At 50.0% G+C, this 23,649-nt stretch overlaps 1 protein-coding gene across 2 annotated transcripts in view; it reads right to left on the reverse strand.

Annotated features, from left to right (window-relative positions):
* Positions 1 to 23,649, reverse strand: part of COL26A1 (collagen type XXVI alpha 1 chain) — a 176,218-nt gene that overhangs the window by 101,037 nt on the left and 51,532 nt on the right. For both annotated transcript variants that reach the window (XM_045819488.1, XM_045819487.1), the window contains exon 3: positions 2,484 to 2,581. In XM_045819488.1, the coding sequence (XP_045675444.1) occupies positions 2,484 to 2,581 (98 nt within the window). The remainder of the gene's footprint in view (positions 1 to 2,483; positions 2,582 to 23,649) is intronic.

The raw sequence follows: 23,649 nt of genomic DNA on the forward strand, positions 1-23,649 counted from the left end.
GAGAGCTGAAGCAAGAAGGCAGAGCTCCACCGTGTTCGACCTCGGCTGGGGGCCTGCGAACCAGGCAGCTCTGATTTTTTGCCTCTCTGTGCACATCGGTGAATGACCACGAAGTGCCTCTAGTATTGACTTGGGGGTTCCAGATAAACGTTAACAAGTAGGCCAAGGAACAAATACAGACTTTGCAAATGATCAGGATTGACCCTAGATAGACCTATCTGTGAAGGGAAGTTTCCCCGAACCTTTGGCCTGCACTCCCGGGCATCCAGGAAAGAAGGACAAGAGGCCGAGAGGAGGGAGGATGTGGACAAGCAAAGAAGGGAGGAAGGATGCCCAGAGAAAGGCCACCTCCGAGGCTGGAGCCACCTACCCCTCCGCAGGCAAATCCAGCGTCCTAAGACGGCCCGGACCCGGGCGCGTGGAAGGAAGACCAGACACAGCGGGAGAGAAACGCTTCTCTGGGGGAAGCTCATCTGAACAGAAGTAAAACCCGCGCGGAGAGAGTGTGCTTCTGATCTGCAGACTTTACACAGAGGCAGCAATGGGAACAAGTGGGAACAATTGTCCCGGGACCTTAGGAATGTGCTTAGAGTCGCAGACACCACCCGGGGCACACGGTGCCCGCCAACCTCCAGAGGGGCTTGGGACACGCAGCCCAGCCACGCCGGCAGCCACCACGGATGTGTGCATGACCTAACCCTGGCTCAGGGAGTGTCCCTGGCGGGCAGTGCCCCACGTGCACTGACTGACACACGTCACTGTCGGGAGCGGTCACGCTGTCCACACCTCCGCTGGGAGGGGACAACTGGGAGCTCTGAGTGCAGCGCCTCCTGGACTCTGCCCCTGGCCTCTCTTACCTGGGCTGAGTTTAGGTTGTTTCTTTTCACTGTCATAAACCATAAATGTGAGTGTAGCAGCTTCTGAGTTCTGTAAGTCCTTCCAGTAAATTATCAAACCTGAGGGTTGTCTTGGGGCCTCCCAATATGCCTATATATCCGCTTCTCTAATCCTCTTTCTCATCGGCTTTGCCACCCCACTGGCTCCCTCACTGAATTCAATGAAACACATGCTCACTACCTACTTGTGTGAGAATCATGGCTAAGCCCAAGCTTCATTAGGTGGAGCCCAATGCTGACCGTTGAGAAGTACTGGTCAGTTACTCAAGGGCAAATCAATCACTTTCCTGGAAGTCCCTGCCTCTCCACACCTTGCAGAAGGCCGACAACCGGTCTGCGCAGTTGGGGGGGACCAGAGGTCTCACCCACACCAGAGCACTGACTAGAAGCGCAGGTCCAAGTCCTGGCACTGAGGACCACAGATCTCAGCAAGGGAACTGGGGTACACTGTGGTCATTCAACACATAAGGCGCAGGGTCCGGACACCCACACTTCCACTGGGGGTTAGCCTCACCTCACCCTCTCACCCCTGAACTCCCTCCTGCTCCTCCCCAAGGAAGGCCCGTGACAGTCCTGTGCCCCCAAGTGTGGCCCAGCCCCAGAGGCTGCCCCCCCTCCCACTCCCAGGATCAGGCAGCTCACAAATGAGACAGAGGGATGCCATTGGCTCCTTGCACATCTCAGCCCCCCTTCAGCTCAGCGTGGGTCACAAGCCCACTGAAGCACCGGCAACAGCAGCAGCAGCAGCATCCTCATCATTTCGGCTAGTTCTGTTACGTTATCATTTATGACTGAAAGCACTTTAGGCAGTTTATAACAAAAGCATGTACATAACTTATAGCTTATTATAACGTTTATTATAATCCTTACATACTATAAAAGTATATACAACAAAAATAGTAAATTAGACTATAAAAAGAGGAAAGAATAATTTTGTCAGAAAGTCAAGGTTGAGGGAAGTTACTATTTCCAAATAAAAAACTGACCCCTAAGCCTTAAGACTGGCCAGCTCTGCCACAAACAAGGGGGTCTGCAAGCCTGTTACGGGGCGGGACCTGCTCTCCCAGGCTGTGAGCGTGGTGGGGACTTGCTGCTGGCCATCTCTAACTTCCACCCAAACGTGGCTATTTGGCCCCTTCGGGCCCCAGATCTAGGCCGAGCCCAGCCCGGGGCTCAGAAAACAGGCCTGGCTCTGGGCACCAGCTGGGCAGCAGCGCAGGGGCAGCGGGCGAGGCCTTCCTGCTGCTGCCACCCACCAGGTGCACCTGCCTCGTTCTGCAGCAGATGTGGCTCAAGGCTGGTGGGCCCTCAGCAGCATTTGCTCAGAGCCCAAACTTCCAGCTCTGCCTGGGCTCTGCCTGCCCCCATTTCTGGGTGGGTTGGGGCCAGAGCGAAAGAAATAGGCTGTGTGTAGAATCCTCTCCCCCAGACTGGGGCGCACCTCAGCTTGGCTGGTCCAGGACACTTGGTCCCGAGGTGATGAGAAAAGGAAGGGAAGAATGTGGGGAAGGGCCCGCTCACAGCAGAGCCCTCAAGCCCAGCAGGGCCAGTACCCAGTCCCCTGCCCCCGTGTCCCCAGAGACTCACCCTCATCACAGTTGCTCCCAGTAAAGCCAGGGCAGCACTTCCACTCCAGCGCCGTCACCGTTCGGTAGGACACTCTGTAGGTGGGTCTGATCAGGGTCCTGTAGCCGACACAAGGGCAGCGTCAGGACAGTGTGGGCCCCCACCTGCCCCTCCCCAGACGCTGCTCCTGCCCAGCCAGCACAGCCCCGGGCTCTGGGGGCTGCCCAGCCAGTGGATCCTGAGGCCCCAGCTCTGTGCCACTGGCTGTGTGGCCCTGGGCAAGTGGCTATCCCTCTCTGTGCCAAGTGTATTCAAAAGTTCCTTCCAGCTCTGTCTGCCTGAAAGCCTGCAGGTGTGGCCACCTGTGGTGGAAAGACGTCCTGCACGCTGATGGCTATGGACTGAAGTGTGTGCCCTAGAATCCATATGTTGAAGCCCTCCCCTCTCCCCTCCCCACACACTGAGGAAAAGTCACGTGGGGACACAGAAGACGACAGCTGCCTGAAAAAACAAAGTTCTGTAGTTGAAGCCACCCGGTCTATGATATCTTGTTACAGCAGTTCCGGCTAAGACATTGACCAAAATAATGAGTAAGGTAAAGGAAAACATCATCAGAACCTATGTAACTTCCACCCACCGCAAGTCACTGAACTCCAACCCTTTCTCCAATCTTTATTTCCTTTTGTTCATTCACCCAATGAATACTTTCTGAGTGCCAACTACATGTTATATTTGGTCAAGATGGATAAAACTGAGTCCCCGTATTGAAGAAATCGCAGCCTAGTGGACGAGAGAGACACTTCAGTGAAAGTTTGCAACCCAGTAGTGGGGCTCCAGCAACAATAAAATGCTCTGCAAATTGCTGCGGAACCCATAGTAAAATTTCAATTTTTTCTTACAAAGAAGTTTGATGCTTATTTTATATCAACGTTATTTTGAAATTTTGGGAAACTCCAAGCACAGTGAGTATGACACATAGGACCAGATTTCACAACGGGGGTGAATTCAGCCTTGTTATTCTCTTCCCAGGCATCGTTACAGCTTTGCTGCTCGATCAAGCTGGCACACCTACCTCTTAAAAACAAAAACCATGACTTCACAAAATCTGAATCTGCTGACACCGAGCAACTTAACCACTGAGTGGAAAAGTTATGAATTAATTGGTAGCAGCAGGCGTGACATCTTGAGATGTACTGTTGACAGGAAAACACACGAGTCACATCTTGAATTTCAGAAACACTGCACCAAATACGAAAAATCCCGTTACACTAATTTCCCTTTTTTTAAAAAAATCCGCTCTCTTGTGTTTCGCAAACATTCCAGAAAACCAGCTTCCCCCTGCAGAGCTAAGGAGGGTACTGCTGTGTGCAGCCCTGGGTGGGAACCGTCGAGTGAGGGAGGAGCCAGAGTCTGCGCAGAGAGACGCCTGCAGCCGGGATCTGGAGAGGTTTGGACAGAAGATCCCCCTCCCCAGCCACCCGGGGAAGCAACTGGCATAGGCCATTGGGGAAAGAGGTGGCAGAGAGACAGTGTCACCGTCGCCTCTTCCTACAGCAGGTGGCCTGGTGGGGCACAGGTGGGTTAATGAGCCTGGGCCCAAGGAGTGTAAATAGACTGTCTGCATCATAAACACACTTTCACACTCACACACACATTCACTTGCATGCTCACACCTCACATACGTATACACGCTCACATGCACACACATGCTCATGTGCTTTCACACACCCACACACATGCTCACATACTCAACACTCACATACACTCCTTCACAGGCTCACACTCTCACACCCCGAGCCTGCTGCAGACCTCCCAGCCTGCAGCAGGCCCAGCTGAGGGAGGGGAGAGGGGAGAGGGGAGAAGTGCTCATTTAGATAAAAGGGGCCAGTGCTATTGTGCTTATCATTCCACGATATAAGTAAATCAAACCGTCAGGCTGTAGGCCTTAAACTTAGACAGTAATGTACACCAATTATTTCTCAGTAAAACCAAAAAAAATGAGTTATCTAGCAAAAAACTTTTTAAAGATGCCAGTTTTTAAATTAATTCCTGGAAGAAGATGGTTACTCTGGCTGAGAAAGATCAGAAGCGCTCCCGAATCCATCGGGGCAGGCGTGCGGGCAGGAAGCGTCCCGTGGCTCATGGCTCCTGTGCTGCCCCAGAGCATCTGACACCAGGGCAGGATCACTCCCACAGCCCCAGCACGTCGGGGCAGAGGCAGCCTGGGCTCTGGGCTCCGGGTTCCAGCCTTAGTGCACAAGCACAACGTGGACTTGCTCATGTTCCTTCCCCTCCCTGAGCCCGTTTCCTGGTCTGCTTGACAAGGACCCCATGGAGACCAGAATGTGGTGTGCGAGGCTCCCCAGGAGGGCATATGTGGGAGGCACTCAGAGCAGAAGGGGGTACGCGGAGGCTAAGTTTGCAAACACAGATCTGGCCTCTTTCCTTCCAGCCCACGCCCTTCGGCTGTCCCCACTGTGGTCGGGAGGGTCTGACCTGCTCAGCCACGCGTGCATGCCCTGCTCCAGCTCACACAGCAACCCCATGGCCCCCTGTGCCACAGACTACCCTTTGGTCTGCGAGCCCTCCAAATGCACCAGGCATTCTCCAGTCCACTCCTTGATGATGATAATGATAAAAATACTAGTGTGTGTAGATATGACAAGAGCTTTCATTGAGTGCTCACCGTGTAGCAGGTGCTGTTCTGAGTGTTTTACACTTGCTGACTCACAACAACCCTAACAGATGGATGCTATCACTGTTCCTAATTTACAGATGAGAAAACTGAGGCTGAGAAGTTAAGTAACTTTCTCAAGGTGGTAGAACTACGATCCAAATGCAGGCAGAATTGGTAGAGCCTAGTAATACTAGTTTGCGTCTGTTTCTCCCTACATCTGCACAAGGAACTGATCTTGGGCCCCAGAATCACAAAGGCAGAGTTTGGCCCCCAGAGAAGGTCTTTTTTTGCCCCTCACTTTGAGGCCATATTCCAGCCTGTGCCGCTATAGGACCAGTAGGAGCCAGACGGCATTCGAAGTCCAAGAGCAGGGCACACCAGCAGGTGGCGCTGCTTCACCAGCCCAGAGGGCCAGGGCTCAGCATGGCTGGCCCCTAGGGTCTTACCTGGAGGCCCAGCAGTGTTCACTGCCTCTCCCTCAGTCTGGGCAAGAAGCTGAGAACTTCATCCTTTTACATCCATGAAGAACTCCCAGTCCTGCTGGGCTCCAGTCTGCAAACCCAGATCTTTCTAAATTGCAGATCCAGTTCTGTGGCTGCCCTCTCTCAAAATCTTTGTTGGCTCACATAAACTAAAGACCTAAATCTTTAGGTCAGTAAATGAGGCCCTGTCTACCTTCCCACCAGCCCTCCTCCTACCACCACCAGCCAAGGCTCCTACCACCAGCACAAAAGCTGCTCTTCCTGCCCTAGATCCAGCCCTGCCCCCTGCCCCGCCCCTCCCACCTTTGCATGTGAATGCTCTTCTGCCTCCTTGCTCTTCTCCTTTACTCCGCCTGAGAAAATCTCCCAAGGCTTTCAGGGTGTGACCCCAACGACCCCTCCTCCTCTGTGAAGCACCCTCACCACCCCCGCCCCGCCAGAATTGACAGGCTCCCGTCTCAGCCCCCCAGCAGCACCTTGCACAGTTTGGTTTTACCCCGACACTGGTTCTGGTTCCTGCTCTCAGATACACACGGAGAGCCTGCTGCAGGCCAGGCTCTGGGAATACAGGAGTGAGGGAGGCAGGCACAGGCTGCGCTGTCAGAGCCTGTGGCCCTAATCACACACCGCAGGTGAGTACATGACCACGCGCTGTGATAAGTGCTGTGAGGGACAGCACTGAGTTCACTCCTCACACTGCAAAGGGATTTTTCTTGTGTTATTAAAATGTAATTTACATACAGCGAAATAGAACATCTAATGTTGAGCGCATTGAACTTTTACGCATGGGTACACCAACATTTCTGTCACTCAAAGGCCCCCTTGCGCCCCTTCCTGTCGATTGCCCGGCCCCGGACACACCCACTCTTCCGCCCTCTCTCACCAGAGAACCGGTTTCCTGTTCTGAAACTTCATTCACTAAATGGAAGTTACAGCACACAACCATTGGTGTCTGCCTTCTCCCACTCATCCATTATGTCTGAGTTTCATCCATATTAAGTATTTTATTTCTTTTTATTGTTAAATAATATTCCATTGTATAAATATGCCACATTTGTCCATTCTCCCGTTGATGGGTATTGGGTTGTTTCTAGTCTGGAGCTATGATGGACAAAGATGCTATGAGCATTCTAATACGGTCTTTGCAAACAGGAGTTTTTATTTCTCTGGATTATACACATAGGAATAGAATTGATGGGACATAGGATGGATACATGTTAACTTTAGTAAGTGGGATAAACAGGTTCCCATGACCTATTTGGATAAACCAGTTCACACGCCTAGCAGCAATGTATCAGTCCTAGCTGCTTCACAACCTTGCCAACATTTGATATTGTCAATCATTTTTATTTTAGCCATTCTAAGGTATATGTAGCACTCTTTCATTATGGCTTTAGCTTGCAATTGCTATCTACTTAATAAAAGAATCCCTTTTCAGGCTTGTCATTTGCATATCTTCTTATGTGAAGTGCCTGTTCAAGACTTTTGCCCATTTTTACATTGGATTTTGTGTCTTTTTATTATATACTCTATTCTTTATAGGAGACTTGTCAGATGTATGTATTACAACTGATTTCTCCCAATCTGTGGCTTGCCTTTTCATTTTCTTAGTGGTTATTTATAATAATCAGTTTTTAATTTTGATAAAGTCCAACTTATCCATTTTTAAAATTTCATCATTTGTTGGGAAGAAGTTAAGTTTCATTGTTTTTCATTTGGCTATCCACCTGCTCCAGCATCATTCATTGAAAAGACCTTCTTTTCCCCATTGAATTATTTCAGCCTTGCTGACAACCAAATGATTGTTTTCTGTTTCCAGACTCTCTCTTCTGTTCCATTGATCTGGTTTTCCATCTCTGCCCCAAAACCACGTGGTCTTAGTAAATGTAGCTTTATGGTGAGTCTCAAAATCTGGTAATGTAAGCCTTCCATTTTTGTTCTCCTTCAAAACTGTCTTAGATACCTAGGTTTGTTGCATTCCCCTATTTTGAGTCAGCTTCTTCATTTCTGCAAAAAAAAATAAATAAAATCCCACTATGATTTTGACAAAGATTTCATGGAATCTATAGATTAATTTCTAGAGAACTGACATCTTAATAATACTGAGTCTTCCTATCCACGGCAGAACTTTGCATTTATTTAGATCTTTAATTTTTCTCAGCAGGGTGCACATCTTTTGTTAAATTTACTCCTACGTATGCGTCTTAGTTTGCTCAGGCTGCCACTACAAAATATCAAAAACTGAATGTCTTAAACAGTAGAAATAAATTTTCTCAAACTTCTGGAGGCTGGGAAGTCCAAGATCAAGATTCCAGCCAATTTGGCTTCCGGGGAGGACTGTCTCCCTGGGTAGCAGACAAAGACACTTTCTTACTGTGTTCTCACAGGGAACTCTCCTCAGGGTGCGCGTGTGTTGGGGGGGGACGGGAAAGAGAGACAGAGAGAGGGAGGGAGGGAGAGGAAGCAGTCTCTGGTGTCTCTTCTTATAAGGACACTAATCCTATTGGATCAGGGCTCCACCCTCATGACTTCATTTAGCCTTAGTTATTCAATACTTCCTTAGGGACCCCTCTCCAAATACAGTCACATCGGGGGCTTCAACATACGAATGGGGGGGGGGATATAAACATGTACCCCTTAACAGTAGCTAATGCTTTTTCATTTTCCTGTGCATGAGATTTTTTCCATTTCATTTTCCACTTGTGTCTGCTACTGTATGAGTATAGTTACTCACTTATTTGTAGTAACCTTGTATCTTAGTCCATTCCAGCCGCTGTAACAGTGCCCATAGCCTGGGTGGCTCACAGATAACAGATTCATTTCTCATGGTTCTGGAAGCTGGGAAGCCCAAGAGCAAAACGCTGGTAGATTCCATGACTAGTGAGGGCTCACCCGCAGTTCGTAGGCACTGTGTCCTCACAGGTGAGAAGGGGCAGGGAGCTCTGTGGAGTGAGTGCCCTTTGCAAGAGCAGTAAGCCCCTTCGCAAGGGCTCCTCCCCCTGTCCTGATCACCTCCCAAAGGCCTCTCTCCAAATACCTCCATGTTGGGGTTAGGATTTCAGCATATGAATTTGGAGGGGGGGAACACTAGTACGCAGTGACCTTAATAAGTTCATTTATAAGTCCTACCACTATATTTGCCTATTCTTTTAGATTTTTTATGTATACAATGTCATCTGTGAATAGAGTTCTTTTCTTTATATCTTCTTTGTTTCTGATCCGTATGCCTTTTATTTCTCCTCCTTGTGTTTTTGCCTTCAGTACAATGCTGAATAGAAGTGAGAACAGTGATCCTTCCCTGGTTCCCAAGCGAAGGGGGAATCTGTACAGTATTTCATCGATTAAGTACGACATTAGCTGTGTCGTTATCTTTATTAGATTGAGGACATTCCCTTCTCCACTTAGTTTGCTGAGAGAATGACTTTAAACATGAATGGGCGCTGAATTTTGTCAGATGATTTTTCTACATCTACTGAGATGATCGTATAACTTTATCCTTTATTCTGTTATTTTGATGAATCACATTAGTTAACATTCAAATGTCAAACCAACATATTGTAGCATTCCTGCGATAAACCCCATGTGGTCATACCAGACCATCCTTGTTTTATCTCACAGAATTCTATTGTCTAATATTTCATTTTGAATTTTTACATCTGTATTTACAAGGGGTAGCGGTGGAATGTTTTATCTCTTGAAAAAAACATGAGAAGCTGATTAATAAGGATCACCTCCAGGGTGGGTGGGGGCTTTAGTTTTTACCCTATACTCTTTAATGCTTTCTGGATTTTGAATTTTGTGCCTTTTAAATCACTCAGAAAAGAATAAAAGTAAATTCTAAATAAAAAACAGATGATGCTATTATGGACTGAATGTTTATGTCTCCCCCCCACCCCTAAATTCATATGTTGAAACCCTACCCCTCAAAGTGTTGGTATGTGGAGGTGGGGCCTCTGGGAGGTATTAGGTTTAGATGAGGTCAGGAGGGTGGGGTCCCGAGATGGGATTAATGTCCTTATAACACGGAGAAGAAGCAGAGAGATCCCAGTTCTCTCTCTTGGTCCTCCCTGTGCACACTCAGAAGGCAGCGTCCGTGAGGCAGGAAGGGGGCCTTCGCCAGGAACCGACCTGCCAGCACCTTGATCTTGGACTTGCCAGGCTCAAGAACTGTGGGAAATAAATGTCTGTTGCTTAAGACACCCAGTCTACAGAATTTTGTTACAGCAGCCCAACCAGACTAGTACAGATTTACATTAAGTGTTTAACACAATTCCCAGGAGGTGCACGAGTTCACAAATGTTGCCTGTCATGATGGTTAGTGTGATGTGTCCACCTGACTGAGCTGAGGGAGGCCTGAGAGCAGGCGCAACGTTGTCTCTGAGCGCGGCTGCCGGCGTGTTCCCAGAGAGCTGAGTGCTGGAACTGAGGAAGGAAAGTCACTGTCGCAGAATTATGAACTGGTGTAGCCACTGTGGAGAACAGGATGGAGGTTTGCTTTAAAAAATTAAAATAGAATTATGATACCATCCAGCAATCCCTCTTCTGGGAATATATCCAAAAGAAACCAAATCAGTGTTCCTTGCAATGTTATTCACAATAGTCAAGACATGGAAACAACCTAAATGTCCATCAACAGATGAAGGGATAAAAAAGCAGCCCCCGATTAACGTAAATTTTAAAATTGTGTAAAAAATGTGACCTATATACACATATACACAGTGGAATATTATTTGGCCATAAAAAGAAGGAAATCCTGCCATTTGGGAAAACATGGACAAGCCTGGAGGGCAGGATACTAAGTGAAATAAACCAGACACAGAAAGACAGATATGTCATGATCTCACATATGGACCCGAAAAAAAAAATGTAGAGCTCACAGTAACAAAGAGTAGCAGAGCCGTTACCAGGGGCTAGGAGGCGGGGGAACCGGGAGATACGGATCAAAGGGCCCAAACTTTCAGTTATGAGAGAAGTGAGTCCAGCTTGGCCCCTCTGGCTAATAACAACACATGGCACACTCGACAAAATGTGCCGAGAGAGCAGATCCCAAGTAGCCTCCCCCACACACACACACAAATGGTAACTACGGTAACTATGGGAGGTGATGAATATGTTAATAAACTTGACTGTGTTAATCATTTCACAACAAGTATAGATATCAAAACATCACACTGTACACCTTAAATACGCACAATTTTTATCTGTCAAATATAAACAGACACACAAGTACACACACACCCAGAATCTTGAAGGTCCATGTGAGACAAGAGTCAAGGCTGATTCAAGGGGCAGAGGGGACTCCTGCCCCTCTTCCACCCCTCACCCCAGGGAGCAAGCCCTTTCAGAGCAGAACAGCCCCCAGGCCAAATAGGACAAACAGCCACCAACCCAGTGACTGCAGACGTTACTTAACCCCCAACAGCCTTGAGGCCATTCTCAGCTGAGGACCCTGAGCTCCGAGAAGAAGGCAGCTGGCCCAAGGCTCCGCAGAGGGGCCACGCCCTGCACGGGGCGCACTCCACCCGCGGTGGGGTGGTGCCAGCCTCGCTCCTGGGCAGCAGCTTTGAGGGCCAAGGAGGAGGTACTGGGCAGGGCGGGGAGTGAGGGGGGTGTGGCATGTAGAACCGGGAGTGCCCCCCACCACCAAGGCTTTAATTGACAACCTCCAGATCTTGGAGAGAGAAACAAGATTGCCCCTTGAGGCCTGAATTCCCCTCAAAGTGGAGATGTTCCACCCTCCCAAATTCCTCCTGGTTTCATGGTGCTGCGGTGTCCACATGGGTTGGCGAGCGAACTCCACCACGTGGCATATGAGCTCTGGCCCAGCATCCACAGGCCTCCCCAGCACCCCTTGTGCCCTTCACTGGCATTTTCCAGCCACCTTAAGAGCCTGTGCATCTCCCCCACCAATTAAGGCCCTCTACTCCAGGAAGCCCTCCTGAAGTCTCCATCTCCAACTAGATCAACGCTTCCAGCTGGCTCCCTGTGCCCTGCCTTCATAGCACTTACTCCCAGTTGCAAACTATATCCCTGTGTGTGGTTATTAATTGATGCCCATATCTCTGCCCCACCACGAGCTCCAGGGCGACAGGGACCTTGTTTGTGTCTGGCACGCAGTAGATGGGTAACACTATGTATCCACTGACTGACCGAGGACCGGACTCCCGAGACACGGCAGTTCTCCGCAGCCTGCTGGCCTGGCCACCCGGCTGTGGGAATGGGCTGAAGGCGGGCAGCCCCTCCCTGGTCCACAAAAAGTGCTATATATGCACACTTTACAAATGGCAAGATCAGCTCAGAAAAGGAAGGGAATGTAAGATAGCTGGTTTTATCTACTGAACACCGGGGAGCTCAGCCTGCCCGCAGCGTGAGAGTGTGGCTGCCCCGCTTACAGAAGGGGGCACGGAGCCCTGCCCGAGCCGTGCAGCTGGAGGGCGGCAGAGCCCCAGCCAGCCATGCCCTCGGGAAGTAGAGGGTCAGCCACGACCCACTCACCACCCTCAACCGCACGTCCCCAGACCTCTGTCTGTCCATCAGCTGCCACCTGCCTCCAACCCTGGACACATCTGAAGGGTGAGATGAGGCTTCTCCGGTCCCCTTGGCCCAGCTGCAATGGGGACATAGCGTGTGAGGCCCTGGGGGGGTGCCAGGTGACCCCCCAAAGACAGTCCAGGCCAATTCGGCCCGAAAGGAGCAGTGCAGGCAGGCAGGACAAGCACAGGGCTTTCCCGTTGCTTTGTTTCTAGATGATTCCAGTGCATCTCTGCCCATCTGTGAGCGCCAAGTGAGTCCTCCCTGAGCCCCTGTAAATCCCGAGCTGAGATGCAACGACCAGTCCCTTCCTAACTTGAAAGTCTCCAAACGCAGTTTGGAGTTTCCCGCCTCACCAGCCTGGTTTTCCCCCAAGACAGCTACTTCTAGAAACTTCTTATCACTCTGCATTTGCTCCCTTGAGTTGGAGGATCCTGGGGCTTCCCTCACTGTCATTTTGCAAATTCGAGGACATATGTCCTCCTGGGGGTTACTCTTCACTCAATAGCCACAAAAATCTTGACCCTACCACACCCTGGATTCATCCAAATACACAACAATCCTGCCAGCCCCCTGCTCTCCCTCCACCTGCCCTGGCCGGCCCCTGCCACTTCATTCCCAGACAGCAGCAACGGCCCCTGACTGGTGCCCAGCTTCCACTTCCACCTCCAGTATTCCAGGCTCCACACAGATGCTCCAGCTACGTTTGTAAAGCACAAATTCCCTCCATAACCCTGCCTCGCTTATCTTCAATCTTAGGACAAAACCCAAATCCATACTATGACCATGTGGACTTCTAAGATCTGGCCTCTGTCCACCTTGGCTGCCTCCCCACACACCCCTCCCCCAACTCCGCTCAGAAACCCAGCAGAGCTCCTTCCCATATCAGGGCTTGTCATCTGCTGTTCCATCGGCCCGAGACACCCACTAACTCCAACAAAGCCCCGAGGGCTCTCCAGGAGTGCCCCTCCTCTGAGGGGCCCTCCTCGAGCAGCCCACTCTCAATTCCACCCACCCCTGCAAGCTGGATCCCCTCGATTTACACTGTCACAGAGACCTGACTTGTCTTCCAAACACTCATCGCCCTTATAATTACACACCCATCAGGCAATCATTTGTCTGATGTCTATCTCCTCTACGAAGCTGCTGGCTGCACCCCAGGCCTAGCTCAGGGCGGGGCACATCATATGCACTCAATAAAGATTGGTGGAACGAGTGAAACAATCAATAAACAGTGTGTGCCAGATGGAGTCGCAGGCTGGGAGCTGCACAGCTAACCAAGACGTGGTGGCTCCCTGGAGGAGCTCAGGGTGTCTGGCTGGGGAACATCCTTGGAAACTGATGGGGGGCAGGACATGGTCAGTTCTACCAGGAGGGGTCAGGAAAAGCCCCCCACCTCAGGGGTATATACTTGGGGGACCTCGGGGTGAGGAGGCAGCCAGCACCAGGAGAGCCAGGACATTGTTTGGGATGAATTTGGTGTGTTTGGGAGCAGAGGCTCTGACAGGCAGCCAGGGCACAGACAAGGCAGTGCTCCAGGGCTGCCAGGCTGCGAAAGCCTCGAATGCAGGCGCAGAGCTCGGACAAGGTCTATGAGCACCGCGAGGGCCAGCGCTCCCAATCAGTAACATACTGTGGAGCCCACGATATATGCATATTAATGTTTGTATGTGTGCATATAGGTATTACTCACTGTCTCTGCATATATTAAAAATCTGTACAGTTTAATCTCGCTCTTACTTTATGCAGGTTAAAAAATAAAAGACTTTCCAACCTGCGACAGAAAGCCTTGTGGAGCCCCTGGGATCCCATCCCTCCTGCCAGGGGAGGCCATGTGGGGACCGTAGCCTGAGCAGTGCCGTGATCAGATCTGCTTTCAAGAGACACCCTGCCTGTGGCTGCACGGCCACTGGATGGGAAGGGAGGGATGGAAGTCAGGCAGCTGCTGGCTGAGAAAGGGGGCAGAGCAAGGACAAATGGCCTCACTTTGCTGGGGGGACTGCGACCAAGGAGGAGCTGAGGGTCGGACTCCCCGTTACAAAGTGGCAGTGGTCGGACGGCACCAGGCCTCCCTATGGGGCTGGCACACTCTCATCCACTCAGCAATGCACGGGAGCTGCCCACCCCCAACCCCGAGCAGTTGGAGGAGGGCCTAACCCTCTGGGGGCACCGAGACGCTCCAGGGAGCACACAGGGCTGAGGTCACGAGGTCTCCAAGGGGCCCGGCTGAAGCCCTGCAGCTGTTCAATAACGGTTCCAGAAAAGGTGCCGATGTGTCCCGTGCATGCCCAAAGGTGCCCTGGACTCACGGAGTCACATGAGAGGGCATCAGAAGACAAGGATCCCAGGAGGGGCAAGGTGTCCATCACCGGAGGTCTGCAAGCAGAGGCCATGGCTCTTTGGCCTCCAAAGCCAATGTCTCCCAAGCACCACGAGGCGCTTTGGTGGGTGCCAGGACAGGGAACGACTCTGCCAGCCCAGAGACCGGGCCTGGGGGAGCAGGTGCCCCCTCCTCCCTGGGCACTTTAACCCACAGGCCTCTGCTCCTGCCCCGGCCCCACTTCCTGACCAGGGACCACCGCTGGGAGGACCAGACTGGGAGGTACCGAGACAGGCTGGAGACTCAACAGGAAGTGGGAGCGAGGGTTTCTGAGAAGGAGGCAGTAGATTATTAATCTCTTGATTAATAGCAGAGGGCTGGCAGGAGAGGAAGGGGCTGTCCCACTGCAGTGCTGAGGCAGGAGGCAAGGGGTCTCCAGCCTCCGGCCTCCTCAGAATCCAAGCTAGTCATTCCTAAATGCCAGGTGGAAACCATGAAGCCCAGTGGGTAGTGTCTGCTCAGGCCTCCCCTCCCACCCAGAGCCGGGACCAGGACCACAGACCACTTGGGAGGCCAGTCCAGGGGAGGTGGCGCAGCCCAGACCAGCTCCCACCGCTGGGGTGGCGGCCTCGCAGAGCTCTCCGACCCACAGGGGCCAGCTAAGGGAGGAGGGGCAGGAAAGAAGGCCACGCTTCTGAGAAAGTGCTCAGTCCAGGACTTCGTGTGGCCTTGCGGGCAGCAGGCAACCCGACCAGAGGAGAGAGGCCGGCTGGCAGGGGGCCGTCTGGAGGAGGGGTTCGAAGGAGGCAGATGAAGCCCCGGAGAGTTCCGGCAAAACCCTCCACTCAGCACATCTGGAAAAGGTTGGCTCTAGCGCCATCAAAGGGCTCTGAGGGGCAGGAGACAGAGGAGGGCAGGGAAGCGGGTGAGGAAAACTTAGCCCCGGAGCCCCTGGGGCTGGTCCTCCCGGATCTGCCGGCCCTGAGCCCTGGCCCCGAGACCTGGCCCCCTGCCCTCCCCCAGCAGAACCGGGCCCCGAAGGGCAAGAGGCACGTCAACAACGCCCGACATCCCGCTGCAGCGAACAAGGCCCAAGGCCACAGGATTTTGACCCCAGAGCAAAGCAGGGTTTATCCTCATTTCCCAGGAAGGAAAACTAAGGCACCGAGAGGGGAAGCATGGGGTGTCCCTCCCACTTTCCTTCAGTCCTGAGCTGGGTCTGAGGGCCCCTCACGGGGACTCTCCGGGTCCGGGCCCCTCCCTGAGGGCTGGCTGGAGAAGCCCTCAGGGAGGGGGCTGGCAGGACGCCTGCCCCCAGGCCAGGGCTCCTTCCAGAGCCTCCTGCCCGGACCTACAGGCTGCTTCCTCTCCCCCACCTGCACCCCCTCTCCTGGTGAAACCCCTCATCGCCCAAATCCCTGCTCTAATGTTTCCCACAGGGAATCCAGGACCTGGCCTCACAGGGACACATGCCCATTTCTGCGAGTCCATGATTGACATGACCCCCTCCACAAGCTGGGGGGGAGGAGGGGCTGTGTCCTTGGCTCTTGGGTGCTCAACAAGGATGGAGCGACCAGACACAATCTGAGCAACCTCAGGTAGGCTGCAGTCCCAGAGGCCAGGCCGGGCCCCGCAGAACCCCTCACCCTCTCTCCACACCAGCTGCCAGCTGGATGGGCATCTGGCACAGTTCTCTGGCCTCATGTTGGTTCATTAACGTTAGTTTGGGGTGTCATTCTCATCCCCACCTCTCTCTCTCTCTCTCTCTCCCTCCCTCTCCCTCCCTCCCTCCCTCCCTCCCTCCCTCTCTCTCTCTCTCTCTCTCTCTCTCTCTCTCTCTCACACACACACACACACAATGAAAATCCAATTTAAAAATCACAGAATTCGAAAATCCACACAGGATACAGTTACAATTTTTTTTTTCATTTAACCAACAGATGGATGCATTCCTCTAACGCATGACGTTAAGACCTCCTGTGCCGTGCCCACACTGAGCCCTGGAGGTAAGGGAATGAGGACAGCGTGGCCCTGCTCCCAGACACCGAGGGCTGGTGAAAAGGGTCGGCCTCAAACCCGGCCGTCTCAGCTTCACGTGGGCAGGCCTGCGGGGGGGGGGGGGGGGGCAGAGGAGGGAAGTGCCCCCATCTCAGCCCTCCCACCTACTGCTGCTCTGACAAGTCCCCCTTCCCCTCCCACTCCAGGTCCGCCCACCCAGGCTTGTCCCCCAGACCTCGCTCCTGCAGCCCGCCCCCACCGGCCGCCGACTATCCTCCCAGGTCATCCTGGCAGTGCGTCTCCTGTCTCAGAAACAACTAACCAGACCAAAGCCTCCACTCACCTCTCGCTGCCCTCGGCTTCTGGGCTCATTTCACGTCATGCTTCCTTCTCTGCACATTTTTTAAAAATTAATTTATTATTTTTTATTACATCTCTTTTATTGTTATTCTATTATAGCTGTCCCAATTTTCCTCCCTTTGCCCCGCTCCACCCAGCCCCCCGCACAGCAGCATGAAAAAGGACATGGAAAGCATGAATAAGAACCAGGCAGAAATGAGGAACACAATGTCTGAAGTGAAATACTATAGACGCAAACTTCTTTAAAGAATGTTCCAGTCTCCATTTCCTCACCTCTCGTTTTTCTCCTCCACCCATGCCATCTCAGCCTCCATCCCCTCCACTCCCCAAAACTGCCCTCGCCAGGGTGCCCGGGCACCTCACGCCCCCAAGTCCGGTGGTCCCTCCTTGGCCCTCATCCCACCAGCATCCCAGAAGCACTGGGAGACTCATCCTCCTCTCCCTCCCTCCCCCTCCAGAAACTCGTCTCCAAGGACATGACTTCTTCTGATGCTCCTGGCGCCCTGGCTGCTCCTCAGTGGGTCCCTCCTCCTTAGCCCACGTCTAAGGCTAGGGTACCAGGGCTGCTCCAGAATCAGCACCCCTTCCCTGTGTGCATCCCTGCGTTCACTTCATCCTACAGCTTTAAACAGCGTCCACGCGCTCATGATTCTGCACCACACGTTCCCTCAGTTCTAATATGGATGTGTGCTTACGGTGTAACGTCTCTGACGCCTATTACAGTTAATGCTGTGCTATGATTTAATTAGCAGCAGTCTGGTTAATGCACATCTTCCCACCAAGGAACTCTTAGAACGAAATGCAACACGGCCCAGGCCCCAGAGTCCTCCCGGCATGCCAGACTTTTTCACTAAGCCTCCTACCTGCACCCTCTCCCCACGGCCGCCCCACAGGCATCGAAAACCTCACTTGGCCGAGGCTGAGCTGTTGGTCTTCACCTCCTAGGGCTGACCTCCTGCCAGTGTCTCCAACTCAGTGAAATGACATGCCTGGCCAGCCAGCTACTCCAGTGAAAACTTGGGGGTTATCCCTGATGGCTCTCTACCCTTGAGTGATCAGACAGTCCTGTCACCTCCACTGCCTGGGCACCTTGTGACTCCACCCCCTCGTCTCCGCAGTCCCAGCTGTCGCCCCAACCCAGCGTGGGCCTCCCCTGTCTCACGCCTGCGCCCGTCTTCCCCACAGCACACAGTGGTCTCTTCACAACCTACGTCAGCTCATCTCGGGAACCTCCACAAAGGACAGAAAATTAGACCCCAAACAAGCTGAAGGAAGGACACAGTAGACATGACAGCAGAAATCAATAAAATTAAAAATAGAAAAACAATACAAGAAAAGGAATGACACCCCTAGCAAGACTGACAAAGAAAAAAGAAGAAAAAAACAGCAATTATGAAAATCAGGAATGAAATTGGGAATAGCATTATTTGCATAAATTTAACAACTTAGAGGAAATGAACCAATTCATTGAAAAACACAAATTACCAAAACTCACTCTATACAAAATATATGGTTTGACTAGCCCTATAACTATTAAGGAAATTAAATGTGCAGCTTAAAAACTCCCCAAAATGAAATTTCCAGATCCAGATGGTTTCACTGGGGAATTCTACCAAATTAATTCTTTAAGAAGAATTAATACTAACTTTACACAGTCTCTTCCAGAAAATGTAAGAGGGAGTACTTCTGAACTCATTTTATGAGACCTAGATACCAAAGTCAGACATAGAGAAAACCACAGACCAATATCCATCATTTGAAGATAGACATAAAAATCCTTAACAAAGTATCAGCAAACAGACTTCAGCAGTATAAAAAAAGATTCTAGACCATGCCAAATGGACTTTATTCCATGGATGAAATGCTGGTTCAATATTCCAGAATCAGTTAATGTAATCACCATATTAACAGTCTAAAGAAAAGAAATTCACACGACCATGTTCATCGATACAAAAGAAAACAACTGACAAAATTTAGCATCCAACTAGACGTGGAACACCTACAAAACATGGTACTTCACGGTGAAATGTTTCCCCAAACAACTGGGAACGAAGCATCCTCTCCCCTTTCCCCACTCTCACTCAGCGGGCGCTGGAGATGCTAGCCAGTGAAAAGGCAAGAGAAGGAAATAGCAAATATACAGATCAGAAAAAAGGAAACAAAACTGTCTCTATTGATAAATGACATGATTCTGTTTGTAGAAAATCTCAAGGAATCTACAAAAAAACCCCTCCCAGAGTTAATATGAGTTTAGCAAGGTCCAAGGATACAAGATAAACGTACAAAAACTTCTCTATACTATCAATGAGCACAAAGACATCAAAACTTAAAATTTTACCCCCCAAAATTTAGTTAATAAAAAAGAATGAACAGGTCTTATATGCTGGAAACTATAAGAAATCAATGAAGAAAGATAAACAATTTAAAAAGATCTAACTGAGTGGAAAGACACGCCACATTCCTGAATTGGAAGACCCGACATAGTAAAAATATCAATACCAAGTGGCGATACAGGTTAATGCAATTCCTGAAAAAATCTCATCCATATTTGGGTAGATACGGACAAGATTATCCTAACGTTTATACGGAAAGAGAAAGGAACTGTAGCAGCTAAAACAATTTTGGAGAAGAAGAATGAAGTGAGGAAAACCAGCCTACCTGGCCTCCGGACCCACGGCTCCCCGGCCGCAGCGCTCGGGGCTTGGGGGCCGGTCTCGCACAGGGGGTGGGGTGGGGGCAGGCTCCTGAGAAAAAGGACTGCGTGTGACACGGCCATTCCTTCCACTTTTGTTTCCGTGCCTTTCGCAGGGCTTTTAACAGCAAAATGTCGGGACACAGCATTTGGAGGCTCACAGTCTGTGTGGTCCCCAGGAGCTACCAGGCAGGGGGTTCAGGGCAGAGTTTGCCATTTCCCGCGGAAAACAAGCGGCGGTTACTAGCTAAGACGACCTGGTACTCTGGATGTGGACTGCCACACCCTTCTTTATGGTAAGAGGCAAACTGCTTAAAAAATAAGGATGTTTTCATTAGTCCATGAAACAGCTATGAAGAGGAGCGTTTTAAGAGGGGCAGTCACTTCGGGAAATGTTTCGGTCTGTTGAACTTGACACTAGATGTGTTTGTAAACAAACTCACGGCCTGAACCCTTCATGCCTCCTCTCTGAAAGGCGAGATGCAACAACTGGGCGTGTGTATACTTTTTGATTTGGGTACTATCTCAATATTAGTTTCTTGATCAAAATATATGGGATTTAGCTTGTTTCTTGGTCACAAATTCTGGACTTTTATTTAGTTTTTGACTGCTAGGTCACGACCTTGTTGGTAATTTGTGTTATAAAAGAGAAATGCAAACTTGACTTTAGTTCTATACTAATTTCTTTTTTATTCTTAGGGGGAGAAACGATCTTCCCCTAAGTCTTCCCCTTTACTTTGAAGGAGTACATTGGTTTTTCTCCCTGAGTGATAACAGGAAAACCAGTGGTGAATGCAGATTTAAAGTTCAAGAGCTTCATTTTTTATCTCTAGATCTGTACCCTAACCTGAACTTTTTGTCTTCATAAATATGTCTTGTTTAGACTGAATAAAAGTACAACATTTGAAATGGAATGTAATAGCATATAAGGTTGAATATAGGAAATAACTGCCGATTCATTCTGGAGCTTTGACTATAAATATGGGTTAAAAGATGGTCCCAGTTATTGATTATATCAGTGAATCAAATTTAGATGATCGTGAAAGGCTGCTTGCCACTTAAAGTGTAATGACTTAATTCCTAGGGCTCTGTATTAGGGCAAGGAAAATAAATTAGCTACTGAATATTTTAATCTCAGTTTGGTCCCTCTGGCATACCACTGGTGTTCCAGGAATACTGGAGCCCTGACCGGTGGGGCTCGGGGGGCTGGTGTCGTCCCACAAACCGAAGGGGAGTCCGATTCCCCACGAGGGCCCACGCCTGGGTTGTGGGCCAGGCCCTGTGGCTGGGGGCGTGCAAGGGGCGGCCAACTGATGTTTGTCTTGAACATAGATGTTTCTCTCCATCTCTTTCCCCCTCCCTTCCCCTATCTCTTAAAATAAATAAATAAATAAATAAATTTTTTTAAGAATACTGTAAAGCAGAGGTTGGAAACTGGTGGCCTGTTCAGCCTACAGACTTGGGTGCGTGGGGAGAAGGGGGGAGGGGAGTGCTGCACTGTTTTTAAACAACAATTAAAACCAGGACATTCAAATAGTCACATAAAAGTCTCTGTTTCTGGGTTCCTGAGAAGCTGCTCCGGGTGGTTCTGCACAGCCCCTCCCGCGACTGAACGGCCGCCTCTGTCAGGCCGCGCTGCGACTCCGGGCTCCCTGCGCGTCCGTCCGCAGTGTCACACTGGTGGTTTGTTAGAGCCCTGAACTTTGTATCGCTCCCTCGGTTCGTCTGAGAGGGCCTATTTTAGACTTTTCATGACCACCTAGCAACTCCTTAAATACTGGGCATGATTTAATCTAGATGAGTCTGTTCAACCATTCCATGCCCCCTCCCCCACAAAAAAACCAAGGCTCTGTGGGGTTGGAAGGGCAGACACACGTGTCAGCGAGCAGGACAGAGAACGCAGAAACGGACTAACACAAACATGCCCACATGCCTTTTGACAAATACACAGAAGCGATCAGACAGTGGGAGAATGGCCTTTCGACGAGTGGCGGTGGAGCGCCTGGGACAGCAGCAGACAGAAATGCGGCTGCGCCCCGAACCTCTGTGCCCGGTGCGAAAGTGAACTCGGGATGAATCGTGGCCTTAAATGTCAAATATGAAACATAGGAGAAAATCTTCAGGATCTAAAGCTAGAAAGAGTGCTTAGACTTGACACCAAAAGCAAAATCCAGAAAAGAAAAAAACTGATAAAACCGACTTTGTTAAAATTAAAAATGCTTGTTCTGCAAAAGACTCTTTAGAAGATGGAAAGAGAAGCCACAGAGTGGGAGAAAATATTTGCAAACCAATAACTGATAATGAGCTAATATTTAAAATATATCAAGAAATCTCAAGCTCTGGCAGGTGTGGCTCAGTGGACTGAGTGCTAGTCCGTGAATGAAAAGGTTGCTGGTTCGATTCCCAGTCAGGGCACATGCCTGGGTTGTGGGCCAGGTGCCCAGTAGGGGTTATGCTAGAGCATGAATAGGAAATATTCATTGCAATGAAATATTCATTGCATTGCATGTGACTACACATTGATGTTTCTCTCCCTCTCTTCTTCCCTCCCTTCCCCTCTGTTGAAAAATAAATAAATAAAAATTTTAAAAAAGAAATCTCAAAACTCAACAGTTAAAAAACAAATATCCAATTAAATGTGCAAAAGATGGCCCATTTAATGGGCAAAAGACATGAAGACACATTTCATCAAAGAATATATACAGTTGGTAAATAAGCACATGAAAAGATGTTCAGCATTAATTTGTTGAAAAGATGTTCAACAAATTAAAACCACAATGAAATGGACTGTGCAGAATGGCTAAGATAAAATGCAATGACAACACCAAATGCTGGCAAGGATACAGAGAAACTGGCTCACTCAGACACTGCTGGTGGGAATGTAAAATGGTCCGGTCACTCTGGAAACAGGTCAGCGGTTTCTCAGAAAACTAGACACGCAACTGCCATATGACCCGACAGCCGCACTCCTTCCTGGGCACTAGCCCAGAAGAATGAAAACTAAGGCTCGCTCAAAACCCTGACTATACACAAATATCTATAGCAGCTTTATTCACAAGAGCCCCAAACTGGAAACAACCCAGATGTCTTTCAACAGAGGGGTGATTAAACTAACGATGGCACAACCATGCCATGGAGTACTACTCGGCAATAAAGAGGAGTATCCACTGATACACCCAACAGCCTGGATGAATCTCCAGAAAAGTATGATGCATGAACAGACCCATTCCAAAAGGTTATATACTAATTCCATTCTCGAAATGGCAAAATTATAGAAATGGAGAGAAGATGAGTGGTCTTAACAGAGGTTAAGGAGGCAGCAGGGGCAGGAGGGAGGGGTGAGGTTATGAACGGGCACCAGGAGGGTCCTCGTGGGGGAGGAACGGCTCTGCTCCTGACTGCGTCAAGGTCCATCCCGACGGCGACTTTGTACGGTAGTTTTGCAAGATGTTACCACTGAGAGGAACGGGGTAGAAAAAGGACATGGGATCTTTCTGTTTTATTTCTTACAACTACATGTGAATTTACAATGATCTCAAATTAAAAAGTTTAATTTAAAAACACACACCTAAAGCAGGTCATTCTTCATCTCTACTTCAAACCCTCAATGGCTTCCCAATACGCTTACAATAAATTTCAAACTTAAGCTCTGCCTATACCCTCCTCCTCTGCTGCACTGCTTCTGGACACCGACCTTCTCTCTGCTCGCTCCCCAGGGCCTCCCCGCCCCAGGGCCTTTGCACTAGCTGTCTCCACCCAGTCTCCACATGGAAGCTCTTTCTCCTCACTCGCTGCTCAGCATCAATGTCATCTCTTCAAAGCCTCTCTCTCCTACCTCCTCCGACGTAGCCCCCTTTTCATGCTCAATCACGTCACCCTGCTTTAACTTCCTGTACTTGCTATGTGGGAGGTATTCTTGTCTTCATATCTGGGTGAATATAAACTGTGTATGAGAAAGGATTTGGTCTAATTCTCCATCCTATTCACCCCACTCCTGCACACAGTACACTCTCAATACATATTTGTTGTAAAGGTTGAGCAAATGAATAAATGCAAGCAAAACGTACACATGGGGCTCCTGGGGGAGCAGGAGGGAGCACAGGAGGGGTTTGGGGTACATGCGAGGC

The sequence above is a fragment of the Phyllostomus hastatus genome, unplaced genomic scaffold, assembly GCF_019186645.2.
Source record: "Phyllostomus hastatus isolate PE091 unplaced genomic scaffold, TTU_PhHast_1.1 phas_scaffold_385, whole genome shotgun sequence".
Classification (NCBI taxonomy): Eukaryota; Metazoa; Chordata; class Mammalia; order Chiroptera; family Phyllostomidae; genus Phyllostomus; species Phyllostomus hastatus.